This window comes from Ischnura elegans, chromosome 2 (genome assembly GCF_921293095.1).
Source record: "Ischnura elegans chromosome 2, ioIscEleg1.1, whole genome shotgun sequence".
Taxonomy (NCBI): Eukaryota; Metazoa; Arthropoda; class Insecta; order Odonata; family Coenagrionidae; genus Ischnura; species Ischnura elegans.
Genome location: NC_060247.1, coordinates 52,739,033 through 52,757,943, shown reverse-complemented (window position 1 = coordinate 52,757,943; position 18,911 = coordinate 52,739,033). Strand labels below are relative to the sequence as shown.

General features: G+C 34.4%; 1 protein-coding gene across 3 annotated transcripts in view; it reads left to right on the top strand.

Moving 5' to 3' along the window:
* Positions 1–17,221, top strand: part of LOC124153733 (beta-arrestin-1) — a 50,942-nt gene extending 33,721 nt beyond the window's left edge. For all 3 annotated transcript variants that reach the window (XM_046527067.1, XM_046527068.1, XM_046527069.1), the window contains exons 11-13: positions 8,279–8,365; positions 12,394–12,570; positions 13,552–17,221. In XM_046527067.1, coding sequence (XP_046383023.1) covers positions 8,279–8,365; positions 12,394–12,570; positions 13,552–13,642 — 355 coding nt within the window. In that variant the 3' untranslated portion in view covers positions 13,643–17,221. The remainder of the gene's footprint in view (positions 1–8,278; positions 8,366–12,393; positions 12,571–13,551) is intronic.
* Positions 17,222–18,911: the final 1,690 nt, after the last annotated feature.

Here is an 18,911-nt window from a genome sequence, read left to right as displayed (position 1 = left end):
AAATTCAGCATTCTAACAAATGAATGAGTAAAAAATAAAAGCAGTATAGTATAACTTGGTTTATCAATTTAAAAAAAGGGAAAAGTCCAATAGGAGTCTAAAGATACAAATTATCCATTTGTAATGATTTTTCTTTTGTTTTTGCCTTACTATGATGAAATGGAGATTAGGATAGAATTTGAGGGTGGATAGGTATCTAATGAATGCGTTTTCAAATGATGGATAATTGAGGCTCTTCTGTATCCTTTTTATGTGTTCATTATAATTTATAATATATAATTGTGTTGAGATTTTAGATGCTTTCTTACAGAAGAAACTGCATAGTTTAAAGAAATGAATGCCAGGTATTTCTAACTCTTTAATAGATAGGACTGTGTGAGCAGGGATTTTTTTTAGTCAAGCGAGTGACTGAGAATTTGAAAAAAAATTCTTCAATCCCAAGTGAGATTTGAGCTCAAGATTCTATATTTTCGTCCTTATTTGAGGCTTTTTTCTATGAAGTTTTGATCACCTCTATTTCTCAATAAAACATTATTCATCCTGTATCTAGGCATCAATGGGCACACATGGCATTCATTTGGCTACAGTAATTGAGTTAATTTGAATTTAATCTATTAGGTGAAATTGTTGGAACAACAAGGGCATTGAATGTTTTTATTTAATTTTTATAACCTATACCCACAGCTGGTCAATGCATGGTAAACGTGCAGAGTAATGCAGTAAATTATTTATCAACATTAAAATGTTTGCTTTGCGGGCAGAGAAGTAAATCGATGAACAAAAATTTTAGCTAATATTAAAATAATTATCATAGTTATTATTTATAATATTTAAAATGTAAATATGAAATTCCCTTTAATGTACAAGATGATTACTATTCACCACTTTAAATGCAGTGAAAGTAGACTAATGGTTTGTGGCTTAGGCAATGAAAGACGGCATAGCATTCCACCACAATTGCTTCATCGTTTTATTGAACATATTAAATGTATTTTTATTTCTACCAGGAAGATTTTAGTTAAATATTAGCCGAAAACTCATGAAAACAGTTCTATTCGCAACTAAATGTGGTGGCTCCCTAAAGTTTGAGGCTGTCAAAATCCACATTTGAAGAGGGGAAGGTTGGGGAAAAAAAGAGGGGGAAGTTGAAACCTGCTGTGTTGTGGAGAGATGAATCCCTATCCTGTCTACTGAATGTGCGGTCAAATGTCAGTTGGCATTGAAGATGGCATTGATTTTTGAAGCATATTAATCTTGAAGTGAAGTGGTAGTCAAAGTAGTACCTTAATCTCACTTGAATCTTGAGAAGTTGAGACTTGCACAGCCCTGTTAATGGATTACTATGCTGATCTTATTAAGTTCATTTCTGAAATATAATTATCTCATGAAATACCTCATGGTTTAGATTGTCTACCACTGGATGGACTGGACTTTTTTATTGATTAGATAAAAATGACGGTATTAACTGTAACATGTGTACAAACCTAAAATCAAATGTCCTCTAAACAGAATCGTTATATATTCTGGCTTTGCGTAAAACTCATGACAAATATTTAAAAATTAATGGCTTAATAATTTTGGTATTTCCTGGGAGGATATAGAAGGTGAATCTTAAGGTCAACGAGGAAGGACAGTGTGCATGACCCCATTGAAAAAAGATATTTTAGAAGTCAAATGTTCATTTCATTGAGCCCTATAGCAAAATGCCATCAATGTTGGGATTGGTGATAAAAGGTCACTAAAGCTTTGTCACACTATTGATATTTTTGGAATCGTCATATATTTAGTAGATAATTGTTCACTGTGGAAATTTAATTTTTTAGTCTGTATCTAACTTTTCAATATTGGAGGGAACCATATTTAATATTCATTTCCCCGTCTTCTTTTTGTGAATGTGAACTGCTTTGCCAGAACCATAGAATGTTGGAGTAGTTCCCTGGGCCCATGATAGGAGTAAAGCGATGGTTATTTTTCATTTTTAAAATCTGTAATTGCTCCAGAAAGTTGCTGAGTTAAGCAATTTAGTAAATGATCTTAAATTCCTTGTTCTCTTTTCTAAATCTTAATATGGATTTTGTATAACTTCCGTATTGTTTTACGCTACTCTTCTTTTAGTCTTAAGAATCTTAAGAAAATGGCATATCTTGGAGTGTGGATAAAAAACTTCTAACCTTAATGATACTAAGAGAGCAAGAGCCATCGGATTGTTCGATAAGTTTCTTAATTATTCATTATGTGAAATGCTTCAAGTCTTGCGTTCTGTGTAGAGCTCTGGGTTATTTTTTGTGTGGAACAAAATGAATGAACTAACTTCCTGAGGCTGATAGTTTGGGTTGAAGTATTGTTCTGAAAGAGGTGCCGTGGTATTGCTTAGTTGGTGGCTATTATTTCTTCCTATTTTAGGTGAAGGTAAATACAGCTTGTCGTAGAAAGTCAAATTAAGTCTTGCAGATAGCATGCTTAAATTAGGGCTATAAGCAGTTATGATTTTGTTTGGCATTTAATGTACACTTTTCATGTGTCATTGTTAAAGTTTAAATTCTAAAGTTAAGGGTCTCGTTTTCATCCTCCTGGAGACTCTGGTTAGTGCAATTATTTTTGTTAGTGCTAATAAAGAAATACAGATAAGGAGTTAATCATGCCAATGAGGCGGTGATTTATATTTCTTTGTTAATTACTTTTCTATTTTGGCACAGCTTTAGACATTTTCATTTGTACTTTGTATGATTTGTCGGTTGATAAACTCTGTTTTTAATGCCTTTCTTGTTTAAAACCTAATTTTTATCATCTTTTGAGTGTGACTTACTTGGGTAGAATTATACCTGAATTCATCTTAGAAAGTGATTTAACTAGTATGTACCTAGCTATTTTTTCCATTTAAATTTGCATGGCTGAGGAAACCATCTTAAAGTATCATTTAACAGTTGAATACCTCTGGTGAGAAGACTGTTGTTTACTAGTTTAGTGATGGAAAAATCACTTCTTAGAACTAGCTTTATTTTAGCTCATGTTAAGTAATGTAACTTTTTATTAAAACTTTATAATTAGAAATACTTCTGGCAAAGGCAAAGCATTATAATTGATAGACTTTTACAAATTATTCATTACTCTACGGCTCTCCAGATTGCTGCTTCTGTGAGTAACATGTTGTGCATTTTTGAAATAGGTAGGAAAATTTAAATGGTTATAGTAAGATTATTTATTTTTCAAATTTCATTGAACATACTAAGATGTGCTTACACATGGTGATTGAAACTAATAGACTTGTCGTGTTGCTGAAGTCCAGTGTGCCTCTATATTCTAAAGATGTCCATTAATAGGAAGTTATTGCCAGTTTCTGCTACCAGTGAGATAAAATGATATTTTTTTATTAATTGAAAAATATGTATGTGTGTGTGTGTATATTGATGGGTCAGTTAGTATTTTTGTGTGCTAAAAATGTGAAAGCCCAATGTTCTCTTACCATGTAGATCATAACAGTACTGGAACTGTACTTTCAAAATGGGAGAGCAGGGTTCCTACTCAACCGTGAAAACCTTAAAACCGTGAATAAGCCGTGAATTTCGTCTACCGTGAAAAAACCTGGAAATAGCCGTGAATTTCGTCATAAAACCTTAATTATCTCTCAAACTTGATTGTAGAACAACGATAGACGGGATTAAAGGAAAAAACGATATTTCAATCATGTTTCAAGGTCACTCATGTGCAGGCAATGTCCACGCATTTACCTGCACACGTGTATTCGAAAGCGCAACTATTAATTAGTCCGTGTGTGCCATGACAGCACATTGACCTTAAGCCTGCGATTGGAAGACATTAACCCTGGCAAAAAATCAGGCACTTCTTCACTTCCCTGCTCTCTTCATTTTCCCACTCAAACCCTTTTAGCCGGACATGAATTTTGCTAATGATAGGTGACGTCATGAGAGATAGCACTGTCATTGCTGCATTTGCATTCAAGGCATTTGTCGCGTTTGTTACATTTTTAGTTAACGTGCGGCCGATGATGGTTACGTGATCAATATTTCTGCCTAAAATGCCTTATCTACAAACCGTGAATTTGATGACATTCAGACCGTGAAAACCTGGAAAAAACCGTGAATTTTATAATGTAGTTACAGTGGGAACCCTGGAGAGTCTAACAAGGGTTTTGCACCATTGTTTTGAACCAATGCATTGGCTTTACATGGTTGTCTGTGATGTCATCATGGTGATGGCAATGTTTTTCCCTCTCTGCTGTATGATAGATATTTCTTAGCTTGGAAAGCAATAAGTCTGTCGTTCAATTCCTGGTCCAGGAGAATTTTTCTCATGGTAATGCTTGTGAATTTCATTGTCATTAACGTGGCAGGTTAGACATAAATCACACTCACTGCCATCCACTGCCTTAGTGCAGGTTTGGTGTACATCACTGGTAGTGGCTATTTTGAAGTCTATATTCCCCTGCATTGCCTTTCTTGATGGACCACGAGGGCCTAACATTTACCAACATGAAATCTCAGTAAATTGCCTTGGAAATCATGGTACCTGGATAGAATATAGTTTGTGCAGTGGCCTGGAAAGCCAAAGATATGTGGTTCAATTCCCAGTCAAGGAGAATTATGTCTTGTGGCAATTCTTGTGAATTCTCTGGTGTAGGCATCCTCATGCCAGGCTGAAGTTGAAACGGTTAAATTTCGCTACCACCATAATGGCTATGGAGGCATAGCTCGAAAACCAATTCAGAAATAAGGAAAATTAGGTAAATTTTGGTTGTTAAAAAAATTAATTTCATTTTGAGTAGCATTTCGGACTTGTGATTTTGTTGCTGGAAATAATAAGATATATGTATTATAACGTTACTCTGATCCACTTTATACTACACATTACCTTTTCATCTTACTCTAGGTTTTCAGTCAGTACTGCATGCTTGTATATATTTGCTTAGCCTTGATAAATTTTTCCTCCTATTTACTAAGTTAGAGATAATTTGGAGTCATATATTTTGACTAAAATGAGATGTAAGGCCAAATTGGTTGGTTTACTCAAATCTTAAGGAGAAAATTGTCTTATAAGGAAGGCTATATTCAAGCTCAGCAGGGTCGGTTTAAGCGGTAAGCAAAATATACGGCTGCATAGGGTGCCAATCAAAAGGGGGGTGCCTAAAAGCTCAGTCCAATTTTCAGTACTAATCCTTGTACATCTCAAATTATTTTTGAGAGGATGGCTGGAATGTTGTTTGCTTACGCTAGAAAAATGTCTAGAACCAGCCCTGAGCACAAGTTACCTTGGCAACCAGAGCATCACTGTCAGCATCTGAATTTCAGTGCAGCAAACAATTTTATATTAATGCTTTCTGTTTAAACCTACTTTATATTTTTAGTTTTTACTTAGAAATTGTCAATTTTTGTTGTATCAGGCTGATATCCACTCATTTTGAGATTATTCCACAAATTTGGAGCATTGGCATAACTATTCTGAGGATGCTTCTATTATTATAAAAAAGAATATCAACCGGCCCCATACTTTCAAATGTTTTGAAACCATCAAGATAAGTGAAATAAATTTTGGTTGTTAAAAAAAATATTGGTAAATGTTTTTAAAATGTTCTGAGTCACCAGATCTGTCACCTTGTTTTCTGTTAACGTACACCTACAACTATTGTGGGTAGCATTGGAAAGTTAGCTGTTGGAGGACTTAGTCATCGCAACCCTATTTGTATCCCTAAACTTATGGCAAGAGTCCTCGTGAGATTATTTTTAAGCCAGATAAGCCGAATAAGCAGATGGCTAATTAGTAGAGATCTGCAAAATTCGCAAGATGCGATATCGCAAAATAACACGAAATAATGCTAAATCAGTAAATAGAAACGAAATTTTGCGTTTTTTGTGATTTTAGGTGAATTAGTGAAAAAATTACATCTTAAGGCCTTTTTACACGATACATTAACACGTACGAGTTAATGTCTATTTGCATGAATGATTTTTGTGGACTGGAACGGAACATGTACAAATGTATGAACCAAATTAGAACAGGTTCAATTTTCTGTGTATGCATTAGCACAAGTTGTGCAGTTACACAGTGCATTTTGGCATTCATTCTCACATTCAAGCATTTAGACATTTACCCAATGGCAATGCACATGTGAGTCTCATAGTCTGGAAATGGCAAACCTATGGCACAAAATTGGCAACAACTCTTGTTTAATTGAAGCTATGAAATTAAACTTCTGTCATAGTATTCGTGAAAGCACAACATAGCTGTTATTATGATATAAAATTAATGTTGGTGGTGATTCTTAGTTTCAAGAGGCTGTGAACTGTGATTGTATGGAGTAGGTTAAAATTGAGTGCTTATTCTCCTCTTGATTGCCAATCACATTTGTAAGAAGCACTGAAAATTTTTCACTGCAAAAAAACCAACACAATATTCTACCAACAAAAGAACCCTTAAATTATTGTTTATTTAAGTTTCTGTGTTGTATTTGTAGAAATAAGTAATGCATAGGTAAGATACAGCTCTTTTGTTGCTATATGTAATCTATTTTAGATTATATTATTATAAATACTGCAGCTATTAGCAAAGGAGACTGAGATTCATGCAGTGTCTAAGTTTTTGTATGTGTCTAAATTTTTTCCTTCCTATAGTATTAACTATAAAAACTGCTATCGCTATACTTATTTGGCTATTGACTAACAAAATCTTAATTTTATTGTAATGTGTATGTATGTATATTCACTTCAACTGTGTTTGTCTCCTCAATGAGGTACTGACTATTTACCTCTCTGGCTTATGGGATGTTGGCAATGATGTTTTATTCTTTTATCACTGGCGTTGAAAAGTCTCCATTTGTGTCTGTATTTAAAAAAATTGAGCAATTTTAAATATGGGTAGCAAATACAGGTATCCCTCACTTAACATGAATTTGCTTCACACCGTTTTCGGTATTCTACGACTGGGTTTTGAGATTGCCCTCTATTTGTTCAAGCAATCAACCTGCTTTACCTCGACTAAGGAACTTGCCAAAACTCACACATTACCTCTTTATAAGCAGGAGAAAAGCAAATAACACAAGTATGTTGATATATTCATGAAGTAATTGGTCTTATAAAAGATAGCGATCTCTTGGATTTTTCACTGTATGATATTGATGACCATGGATTTAAAATAGCCCCAAGAAAAGTCAGTTTGTGGCACACAGTGTGAATTATACTACCAAATATATGTGTACCTCTCGCTTAGTACAAAATTTGCTTTATGCAACTCTTTATAGGAACGTAGAGTGTAACGTGAGGGATACCGGTATAAAATTTTACCCACCAAATTTACTAAATTCTGAACTGAGTTGGCTTGCAAAACTAATGCTAGTTAATTTTTAAATATTTACTAGTATCTAATAACTGATTATTTTATTCCATTTATTAGTTATCAAATATTTACCTTTATTCATAATTGTTCTGTTAGAGTTGGACTTCTTCCATTATTTTTAAAAGATAGTACATATTAGTTCATTACAGTTTCCCTGACTGTGAGCATCAGGTGAAGTCAGTAGATATTTTGAACAAAGTTTCCAGAACATAACTAAGGTTATTTTTTAAAATCATGTGTATGTTCCTCCTCTTAAATGTGCCAGCCCATAAATTTGACTTTGGAGGTTTGTTTATTATTGGACTGTAGTTATGTAACATCTTTCATGGTTCATTTTGCTATCCTGCTGAGAAATTTTGTCGTCAACATCATACTTAAATCTCTATAAAGTATCATGTGCTGTCAAATGTATGGGAGATAGTTGGCTGATGAGAGTTAGCCAGAACTAATGTATGTACCAATCTCATGGACTATAGGATTTCTGATAAAAATTTTTTGCCTAGTGCTATAAAAATTATCAAATAATTGAAAATTGGGATTCCCTGTTATTTTCTCTCATATTGTTGATGGATCGAGGGAAAACTATAAATTCTTGTTGGTGCAATTGTGTATTCTAGTTGAGCGTTGGGGAAATTCTCAATTTTATTGTTATAGCATATAATTCTTCTTTATTGTCTCCAGCTCAGGTCCCTTTTACATGCTTCCCTATCTGTGAATTTATAAAATTATGCACATTAAAAAAGTAGAGATTTTCCCTGTTAATTAGTATATCAAATTTGCTCTGGTGTTAGACATTTGAATTTAAAGAAATGATTTCAATGCAATGAATGAGACATACTAGAGATTATGGTGGATATAATATATGTGCATAAAAGTATTTCGTTAACTTTCATAGAACTGTAGCATGATCATATGTTCTTATTTTCCTTAGAATTGCTGACCCCTCACAACGAGAGAACTTGGGAATCATCGTACAGTACCGAGTTAAGGTGAAGCTTTGTCTTGGGCCTCTTGGAGGGTAAGCTTTTATGATTATTAATTTTAATACATATACATTGGGACAAAATGTGACAGATGGGAGTGCTAGTGCTCTTTACATTTATTTATTGAATTGTTATTCACTTTACAAAACATTGAATTACATGGTAAATGTATAGCAGAATGCAACTGACCAAAAATGAATAAGTTCTGTAAAGAGACAAGCCTGACAATTATTTTATATTTAAACATTTTTGGGTTTGAAATTCTTTGTTGCATGCTGGATTGTATGTATTCTGTTTTGAGCAGTGATACTTCTCATTAATGAATTACCTGGGATCAAAATTTTGCCTTTGCCAGTTCATTAATCAGGAGTTAGTTCCCTGGAGGTGATGGACTTTGGAATGCAATGTGCCATGCGAGGGGCATGCAAATTAAAGCAAGCATGTTTTATGTTCCTTGCCCTCACTTATGACAAAAACGTGGGACAAAGCTAATTCCACCTCTTGAGAGTATTTAATAGTTGGTGGGGAAGTAACTTGAGGAGCCTTAAGCAAATGAACTCGAAGCGTTGGTAGTTACGAATTATGATACTAAAAACTGAAAAATTCTGTTATCCCTGGACTGCAGTGTTTTTTTTCCAAAATTCGAGAAAAATTACTTGTTAAGTTTTCATGAGTCTGGCCTTGCGACTGCGTTAGCATCATCTGTAGCATTATCAAAAAAACTGTACTTGTGTCACTTCTGTCATCTAATAGATCTACTGTGTGAATACGGAGTGCTGTCATCTGTGGTACAATAGCTTTTCGATGGCAAGAATGGGAAAATAGCAGCCAAACGTGGTTGGAAAAATCAAATGTAGAGCGTGTAAAAATCATGGGGTGTACAGATTAACCCTCAACTGATTGCACCCCAAAACTTACATAACTGGTCACTCTGGGTCTTTGTACCTGGGTTGAGTTTATTGCAATATAGAAATGTTATGTCATTACAGTGGAACCTCGATTTATCGTTCCCGCATTAATCGTTTTCCCGCCTTCATCGTTTGCCGCTCCTGGTCCCTAATTAAGTTCCATAAAGACAATGTAATTTTTTCCCGCATCTATCGTTCCCCGAAGTATCGTTTTCCCGCATTGATCGTTTGAAGATCGCGGTCCCGTCGTATAATTTTCCCGCATTCATCGTTTGACAAAAATAAGACAAAGTGTTTACAACGTGTTGTTTATGGCTAATAACGACAGACACAAAGTTTGAATCTTCCCCAGGAGATTGAAATACGATAGGGAGAAGCAGAGTGCCGTGGGATAGTTACATTAGCGCATTTCCCAAGATCCGGTATCCCCCTCCATTCAGCACTCGAGGCGATCGCCTCCCCCCCGGTTGAAGCTTTCTTCTTCTTCTCCGAAATAAAATAAAGATCCCAGCTCGAGCAGGGATCTTATTATGAAGACCTTAGCTTCGAAAGAAAATATCAAGTTACTCGAGAACAAAAAAGACCTTTTTCATGCTTCCCCCTTTCTCGACCACTGACTTTTTTTTAGCTGACTTGCTTCGAAGATCCCCACCTCTGGAGGTGAACTGCTGCACGAATCACCGATTAGCCCAAAAGGTGTGTAAAAATGAATTTTGGCAATTGGTATTATACTTTTATTAGATTGAGATATTAGTGATGTGCACGTAATTAAAAAAAGATTGATACCAAACACGACATATTTCTAACGTTATTTAACCATTTTAAGCAAGGAAATAGTTGGAATAATAAGATGGTGATTTCTGGCGAATATCGATATCCTTGCAGCTGATAATGAGCTTCACGGCAGTTGATGCGATTTTTTTTCGGCGTCTGGTTACAATTTACGAGTTATGCTACAAGTCTCACCTGTCTGAGGTGCTAACGAAGCGATGCCTTCTCAGAATATTTTTTGTTTCTCCCTACTAGCAATCTGAATTCATCTGCTCATCTAGAGCTACGCAACTTATTGTTACAATGAGTGGGTAAGCTACCTTCTCCATAGAATAAAAAAAATTGCGCAGTCTTTTGGTCATGCTTCACCCTCTGCAGTAAGCTCTGCTCACGCCGTACGCGATAGCATTAGTGCCGAACTTCACCTCGTGCGAGTGGTTCCGTACTTTCCAGGGTTCTTTGACTTAAAACCGGCGAGTGTTTTCCGTGTGGGTTCAATAGAGTCCGGTTTCATTTTCATTAGTTTTATTCTAATTCGTCTTCGGACCATGGCCCTTCCGAAGACACAAGTGAAAACTTTAAAAGATAGACTGAAAATAATTGAAGACGAAGAAAAGAATCCGGGCTAGAAATGCGTGAATATTACAGCACGCCTCGGTATGTCCGCTAGTACATGACGGCAGGGGTGGGGGTAGAGCGAGATCCCTGGTGAAAAGCAAGAAGTGGGATGAAGCCGAGGATCAGGTGGGCGTGCCGCTGACGATTAACGCCACATTGCCTCAATCATATTAAAAATGTAATCGCAAGAAAGGAACATTTCAAATAATAAACTATTTTTGGCCTTCTTGATACATCCTGTAACCAATCACTGCGACGGCGAAATCAGTTGTTTGAGGCATAACACGCACATTTCTCTCGTAAATACGTGTACTTGAAATGGCATTTGATGGATAAGAATTTTTACATCGGACAGAAATTCATAATAGCTGTGAAAATTCCGAGTGGAGTAAAACATTTTTTTAGCAAGGCGGCGTGTTCCTTCAGGATATTTGAAAGAGATATAATCCGAATCAACAATATGACCTAATTGTTTCGCTACAGGAATAATATTCCTGTAATCAGCTAAAATCTTTTTTGAATCCATTAATGAATGCCATAATTCGCAAAAATCCAGCGTTTCCTGGGACATAGGCAACCCGGACAACCATTCCCGCATTGATCGTTTTCCCGCATTCATCGTTTTTTTCATCCATCCCCCTGAAAAACGATAAATCGAGGTTCCACTGTTTATTGATTTTATTTTACTTCTTTTCACTAAATAAGTTCTTTGAATAAGCTTTTTAAATTTTTGTTTTTCACTTCTATATACTCATGACTAATGTACATGTATCTTTACTTTTTGCTGTGAATATTAATCAAAACATGAATTTAATAAATGAAGGTAAAGGTATAGAACTTTAAAACATTTGATGAAATTAACCTGCGTCATAAATATGATTTACCTATAGACAGGGTTGGACAGTATTTCAAATACAAGAATTTTAAAATACTTATTTGAAATACATGTAATTTGTATTTGGTATTTCAATTACACAACCTGAATGTAACTTGTATTTTAAGAACCAATTTTTGGCATTTTTCCATTGTCAAATAAAAAATACATTGTAAAATAGTTTTGAAGTAGCTGTGATAACACTTTGGTAACATTATGCTTCAGATATTACTTTGTTTTCGTTAGAATCGTTTTCTTCATGTTTGCAACTATCCATAACGTTCCAAGGCTGGTTAAATTTTTTTTAAGACCTCTTAGTTTCCATACAAATGTATTTTGTATTTTGAAAGGTATTTCAAATATTATTTTGTAGTTTGTTTTACAAATACCCAAGTCAAAAGTATTTTTTATTTCAAATACTCCTCAGCCTGTATTGTGCCCAGCCCTGCCTATAAATAAATTACACTCTTATGCACATTAGGTAATTGAAATGGGTATCAGAATCAAATTAGATCAAAGAAGACTCAGAGAGAGATACAATATATGTGTAAAAGGTTTCTCTACATACTTTGCAAGAAAAATTCTCCGAATTCTGCTTGACTGTCAAGCAAACTCTCAGGGTATAGAACACCCATGTTCACTCTGTTCATTGTTTTTGAGGAACTCGGAGATCCAGGAAAACACAACTGAACATGACAAGAGCAGATACGAAAATTATTAGATTACTAACGTGATTTTGTTGATAGCCGGTGGGACCAATAGTACCTTTTCATTTATTAATTGGAGTTTTTCATTTAGCAGGAGTTTGTAAGGGTGGTTTTAGTGTAATTAATTTTTAGCCCCCTCAACTTTAGATTTTCTTCTAAGAAATTCTTTTGGAATCAATTTTTAGTGATTTGGTGGCTGAGCTACCATTTACCCTTATGCATCCTGAGCCTGAGGAAGAATCTTCTTCTTTGCCGCCTTTGAATGCTGTAACAAGTGAAGGAGATGCCCCTTCTGATGGTAGCCCAACTGTTCAACCTGAAACAACTCCTTCTAATGACACTAATCTAATTCAATTGGACACGTAAGTAATTGAAGAATTTATTTTAGTACTAGCACAATGATGTGAATACATAAACTGAAGTTGATGTTTGTACATATATTGGTCTTTTGTATGGATGTAGGCTGAAATGAATTGGCCCATATTTAATGGAATCAAGAACTTGCTTGATCAATGCTAATTTCCATGTAGACTTCTTCATCATCTGCAAATAACCATTACAAGCAGTCAACTACCTCTCTGTGAAATATTTCTGATATATTTTAACTCCTTATGAGGTAATGATTCTAAAGAATTCTTTACCTAATATTGTCATTAGATTACCATTCATCCACTGAGACAGTGATGCGGTGAGTGACATGGGATAGATCCTTTCTCCAAGTCAAGAGAAATGATAATATTCTGGTGGCCATCTTCCGTAAAAACTACATTATTGTGAATAGTACTGTTTGGGCTTTGCAGTCCCCGATGAGATGATGGTTATGGATTTTACTTTATCCAACTGGCTCTATCAGAGTGCACCATGTACTTGCCTACCTGCGAGTTGAAGAGTACTCTTTTAGCATATCTCCTTTTACACCCTGTGATATGGTTGGATTTACTAAGTAGAAATTTTTGTCTCATTTCTTATTGGGCTATTTGTGCTTTATTCCTCAGCAACCAATGCTGTAATACTTGAAAATTAATGCTCGTAGCTCATATATGCATTTTTCTTTGTTATCATTTCACTTACATTAAAAAAAAATTACGTATCCCACCTTGCATTACTGGAGATTGTTACGTTGAAGGCCTTAGACTTTCTGTGCAAATCTTGTCAAATTTTTGCAAAAGAATTTAACTAATTTTGCAATGGAATGAAAAGTAAATTTAATTTCAAAGTTAAATAAAAACACATTCAGAAAGTTGTTGGGGGAGGAAAAACCATTCCGAAAACCATGTTATTCTTACCTACTTCTGCATGCTTTGTTAATGTGAATGGTTGTTAAAGATTGAATTTTTTTTCAGTGATGGTGTTCCTACGTTGGATCAGGATGATGACATCATCTTTGAGGACTTTGCTAGACTCAGACTCAAAGGTGGTGAAACAGAGGCCTAAGGAGAGAGTGAGATGGGTACTCATTCTCCTCGTCTTCCTTAACCTTCTGTGTAATGCATGCATGACTCTCTCTCTCATTCTCCTTCTGTACGAACGACTAATCTGCCAGATGCCTATGTTGAACAGCTGGTCCATGGGAGTTTGATACAAGAGAGAGCTCCCCATCACTACACTCCTTTCTTATTAGTCATCCCTTTCTGCCTGCTAAATCATCTCATGTGACTTTCATTGCATTTAAAATCTGTGAAGTATGTTCTGAAATGTTTTGAACACTTTGTTTCCCCTCTTGTTATTTAACCGTCTATGTATATTTTTTTCGTTGTTTTGTATTTTTATTTCCTCATTTGAAACTTGAAATTTTGATGCATATGTACTGCATCTTTGTCAAACTAGGTTTTACGTCATAATGATCTGTTATTTGAATTTTGATGTTGGTAGTGGATTGCAGTACCTGGTGTCTGGGTCAGTTTCGTCTTCATCATATGATGAAGGCATTTCTACTACGAAAGCTAAGCTACTATCGGAAATACAACCAAGCAAGCTGAGTTCCATTCTGTGGTTGGAGAACAATGTAATGGTTGTAACAGCTTTGGAAGGATTAGCTCACCAAGAAATCACTGCCTTTGACATCGGTTATTTTGAGGCTTCTTTGTCATTCCATTTTTTTCTCAGCTAAATATCATATGTATTTGATGAGTTCAGTGTGTTGATGGTAATGGCTTGCAAATGGTACACTGGATCTGGATTTTGAATGGGTTGATAAGTTTTTAGCCCTGGGGATTCTTTGATGTACCCTCATTGAACATTAAGAAGTTAAAGATTTTATATTATTAATTATCTTTCTTCAAATTCTAATTTCAGAACTGTTGCTTACAAGTGTTTTCCTGGAATAATCCGAGTTTAAGACATTATTTGATAACTTCCTTTGTCCGTGAGTTAGTTCTTTTGTCTTAACATGTTATGTAATGATGGAATTTATTGAGCCTTGATACTGTCACTCCATTACAAATCAATTCATATCACTATATTGCCCCTCACACTATTATTTGTCTTTAATGTGAAAATGACGCATTTGATTTTGAAAGTTTCTGTTTGCAAGCTCTAATTTTGAGCTGTAAGTTGTCTACTTTATATTAGTAATTTAATACTTTAATTTATTTTTCCAATATTATATATCATTGAAGATACTATTTCACCTCATGAAAGACTGCATGGCCTTCTTTGTACTTTTAAAATCTGACAATGTTTAAGTACTGTACATTTGTCATTATTTTCCAACGGTACATTCCTCTTATAATTTACTATGCAGTTGTCTTACTATAAGCTGCTAGTTGTGAATCAGTTTTATTGTTTTTTTTTTTACCAAGAAAGGAAATGTTTCCTTCTATTTGCATAGCTTAAATATCTAAATTTATTTTCCTTTCTTTTTGGTGAATAAAGAAAGAGGCCTAAGTTGTTTTAAAGTCGCACAAAAGCACGAAAAGGATTCAGTTCATATACCTTTTGTGACTAATTCCAAGCTAAAATATTTGGTTGTAGATCTATAGCTTTGGAAACTATAGTTTGCACACTTGATTGCCTTTTTCTGGTACATCTTTTCCCCCTAAGTATTTATTTTTGTCAATATTGGTTGATTACTTCTTAGATTTTTAATGAAATTATTGTTATATCTTATTTAAAAATACCTACCCAGGACTTTTGGATGTGTATGAGGGTTCTAGTTGGGCATTTATGTGAAAATTGATTTCACTAATTTTTACTCCTGTTGGATTACTTATTATTTGTGTTTTCAGTTAACTGCTCATTTGAAGGCATTTATGAAGAATGCACAAAAAACTTCAAATTTGTAATCAAATTGCAGGTGTATACTTTTTAAATTAATGTATTTATTATTGCATTGTTTTATAATTTAATCGTTGAATTTTAGATTTTCTTCTTATGGTAGTAAAATATTTAAACCCTTGACCATTGTAATTTGGTTGATTCAGTAAATTAATTATGAAAATTGATTACTGAATAAATTTAAAGAGGCCAGTAGAATACTATAATTTTATCATATCATGGAAAAATTTTCGTTAATATCAGAGGGTTGCATTGTGTTTTTTAAGTTATATTATACAGTTTATATTGGTAGACATATCAATCACAATATTTCGTAACTATTTGACCACTTTCTACACTGGTTTTTGATTTTACAGTCACTTGCCTGCAGTAAGTGCCTCATGTTGTATATTTCATGAAATGATTAATTTTGGACTAGCATTATATATTTTCATTTAATCATGGAAGTAATTAATTGGATGTAGATAAATCAAATCATATTATTGGTAAACAAAAAAGATATATTCCCATTTTATAATCGTCACCATATGAACTTGAATACAAAATATTATTATACAGGAAACATAGTATGTCTTCATATGGAATAGTAGGTGGTGATGCTGTGGTTTTTTTACAATATTTTTTAAATTGTTCACAATCCCTCCATTTTTCATCAGTCTTTCTTTGCATAGTCTTGGATATAAGATGGATGGAGTGTAGTGGTGCCTTTCTCTATAGCCCTATGACATTATTGTAGGTATGAAGTCATTTTACCACGTAAATTATACAGTATGCCTCTGGGTATGCTTATTGTGCAGGTATCCAGGGTATTTGGTAACAGCCATCACCTGATTGTGAGAAAAAAAATTCATTGGAACTTTTGTGACTAATGGAGGATGGGCTAATTTTATAAAAAAGGTATTTTTGCACTTGCCTTTGGTTGAATATATGACATCTCACTCTGGTTTATATTGTGAAGGTAGTTTGAATATTTTTTATGTAAAATCTTGACTGTCAACATTTTTGACATGCTAAGGTGGAATGGCATTCAAATACTTGATAGTGAATGAAATACATGACAAATTTGGCCAATGAAATGTGGGAAGTTCGTTTTCATGTGGATTGTGCCATGATAATATGAGTGAGAATCTATAATGATAATGGGTGGTGCTTTTCTATTTATGCCGTGGTTAGTCGGTATTAGTCATTTGGCTGTAGTCCTTTGAAATGAATGGACCTGAACTGTTTTTACCATCAAATTCCCACCTCTGACTTCTTCAGTGTATTTTAGTGGGATTTCATGCAATATTTGATGTTTTGAGTACACTCTTTACTATTGGTAATAAAGCAATATGCTGACTACTATGTATGCTGTTACCATATAAATATTTTATTCATAAGGTGTACGAGAAAATATTTTGTCAATGTGTTCAGTATAAAATTATTATTTTAATGGTCTTCATGTGAAGGGATGTTTTGAGGCATGTGTAAGACATCCCTTGTATTTTATGTGAAATTAATTGACTCTGCTTATTCAGTTACGTAAAGAGTCTCTTTTAACTTTGCTATGCATGTTTTTTGCATCTTACGAGCACAATATTGGTTGTGAAAACTTTGTGTATGTAATATATATCAATGGACGTTGAAGAAGTAAATGGTTTACATATATTTAATTTGCATTGATTATATTGGGAACCCATGCTTCGTTGCTTCTGGGAACTATTTGTTTAATTTGATTAAAATTACAAACCAATCTTATTTGTTCTGTTGATTTTTTTAACCAATTCCAGATACCCTACGGTTAATTTCAGCAATATTTTTTGTGTAATTCAATGGATTTGATGGGTGATTTTTTTGGATTGTCTCTGTAGTTTCCTCTCATAGATAAAATCCAGCCTTTAATTCTATTTTGCATTGTTTCTAACTGCTCCTTTTATAGCTAATTGTTCCTTTGCACTCTATCTTAACCAATTATTATTGAATGCATTACATGGAGAGATACTTTATCATGAAGAATCTTTACCACTTTTCAGAGAAATGTTTCTCATTTCTTCCATACATACCTTATGCCTGCTAATTCAAAACTTAAGTGATATCTTTGAAGAGCATTATGGGATCGAATATGGCCCCTAATGTAATGCTCTACTTTTTATGTATCCAAGAAATTTATTTCAAATTCAGTTGTTTAAATATTTTGCGGAAGAGCATTTTGATTTTATTTCATATTTTCAAATTTAAAAATTTAAAGAAATTTGCCATTAGGTGTTGGAACCAAAGTTGTACAACCATGAATATTAAAAATTAAAGGATATCAGGCTCGGCACTTTGCCGTGATACCTTGGCTGAAGCTAGCTGCAGTTCGGCTCTACAGTCCATTGGAGGCTACAAACAGATGGGCTCCTATGTAAAGTCAGATGGACTATAATGTTAATTGCAAGTGGGTTGAAATGCAATACATTAACTGGTTAACATCAATGACCTTCATATCAGGCATATAACAATGGCAAAATTATGTCCCAATAAATGAAATTGAAACAATAGATACAAGGGAATATCACCAACGAAGATAATGTGTTACCATGTGGTAAGCGTTGAATACGGAGGCACTTGCATTAGCCTTGAACAACTTACAGCCTTCTTTCTGGATAGTTTCCTTTTTCTTTGCAGCTCCATAGCCTGTAGTGTGTCCAGGGACAAAAAAAATACCCATTTCTCACCAAGATATTCCCTAATTCCTCTGCCAACTACTAATATTCGTAATAAGTCATCATACAATACAACCATCACTGTAGCCTCTTATAGCTCCCTATTGCAATCTGCAAGAACAGATGAGGAAGAACTCAAAATATATGGAATAGGTAAAGAAATGTGCGAAATAGAAGCAATATGCAGGTGTGAAAAGATTAGCTAACGCGAGAATTTCGTGGAGAGCTGCATCAAACCAATCTTAGGATCATTGGCCAGTGATGATAAGAAGGTCATCACTACAAGTCTTTGAGGTCACTGGGGAGAAACGAAGCAGTGGCTTCAATTGCATGTTAGGATGCGTTTTTAATTTTTATTACATGGATTTCTTTGAGGCTTATGTTCTTAGCCGATGATGAAAATACATTCTGGCAAAGCATGAAAAACATGAGATGAACAGGAGGAAAGGGGACAGTTCTAGGACCTTGTGCATATCCTGCAGCTGAATTATATGTATAGGGCTGCATTTAGTAGTCAATTCACTGCTTTGCAAATGCAAATAGCTTATCATTTATCATCATTTAAATGGGAAACAAATTTCAGGGATGCACTAAATGTACAAGGGTTGTACCTAAAGTAATGTTCCCATACCTTTTTACAAATAGAAAACATTGTTTTTTGTGATTAAGTTTTCCTGGATATAACACAATTACTTATACCACTTCTTTCTTACAGAGCACAACCCAGGTTTCAATGAATTATC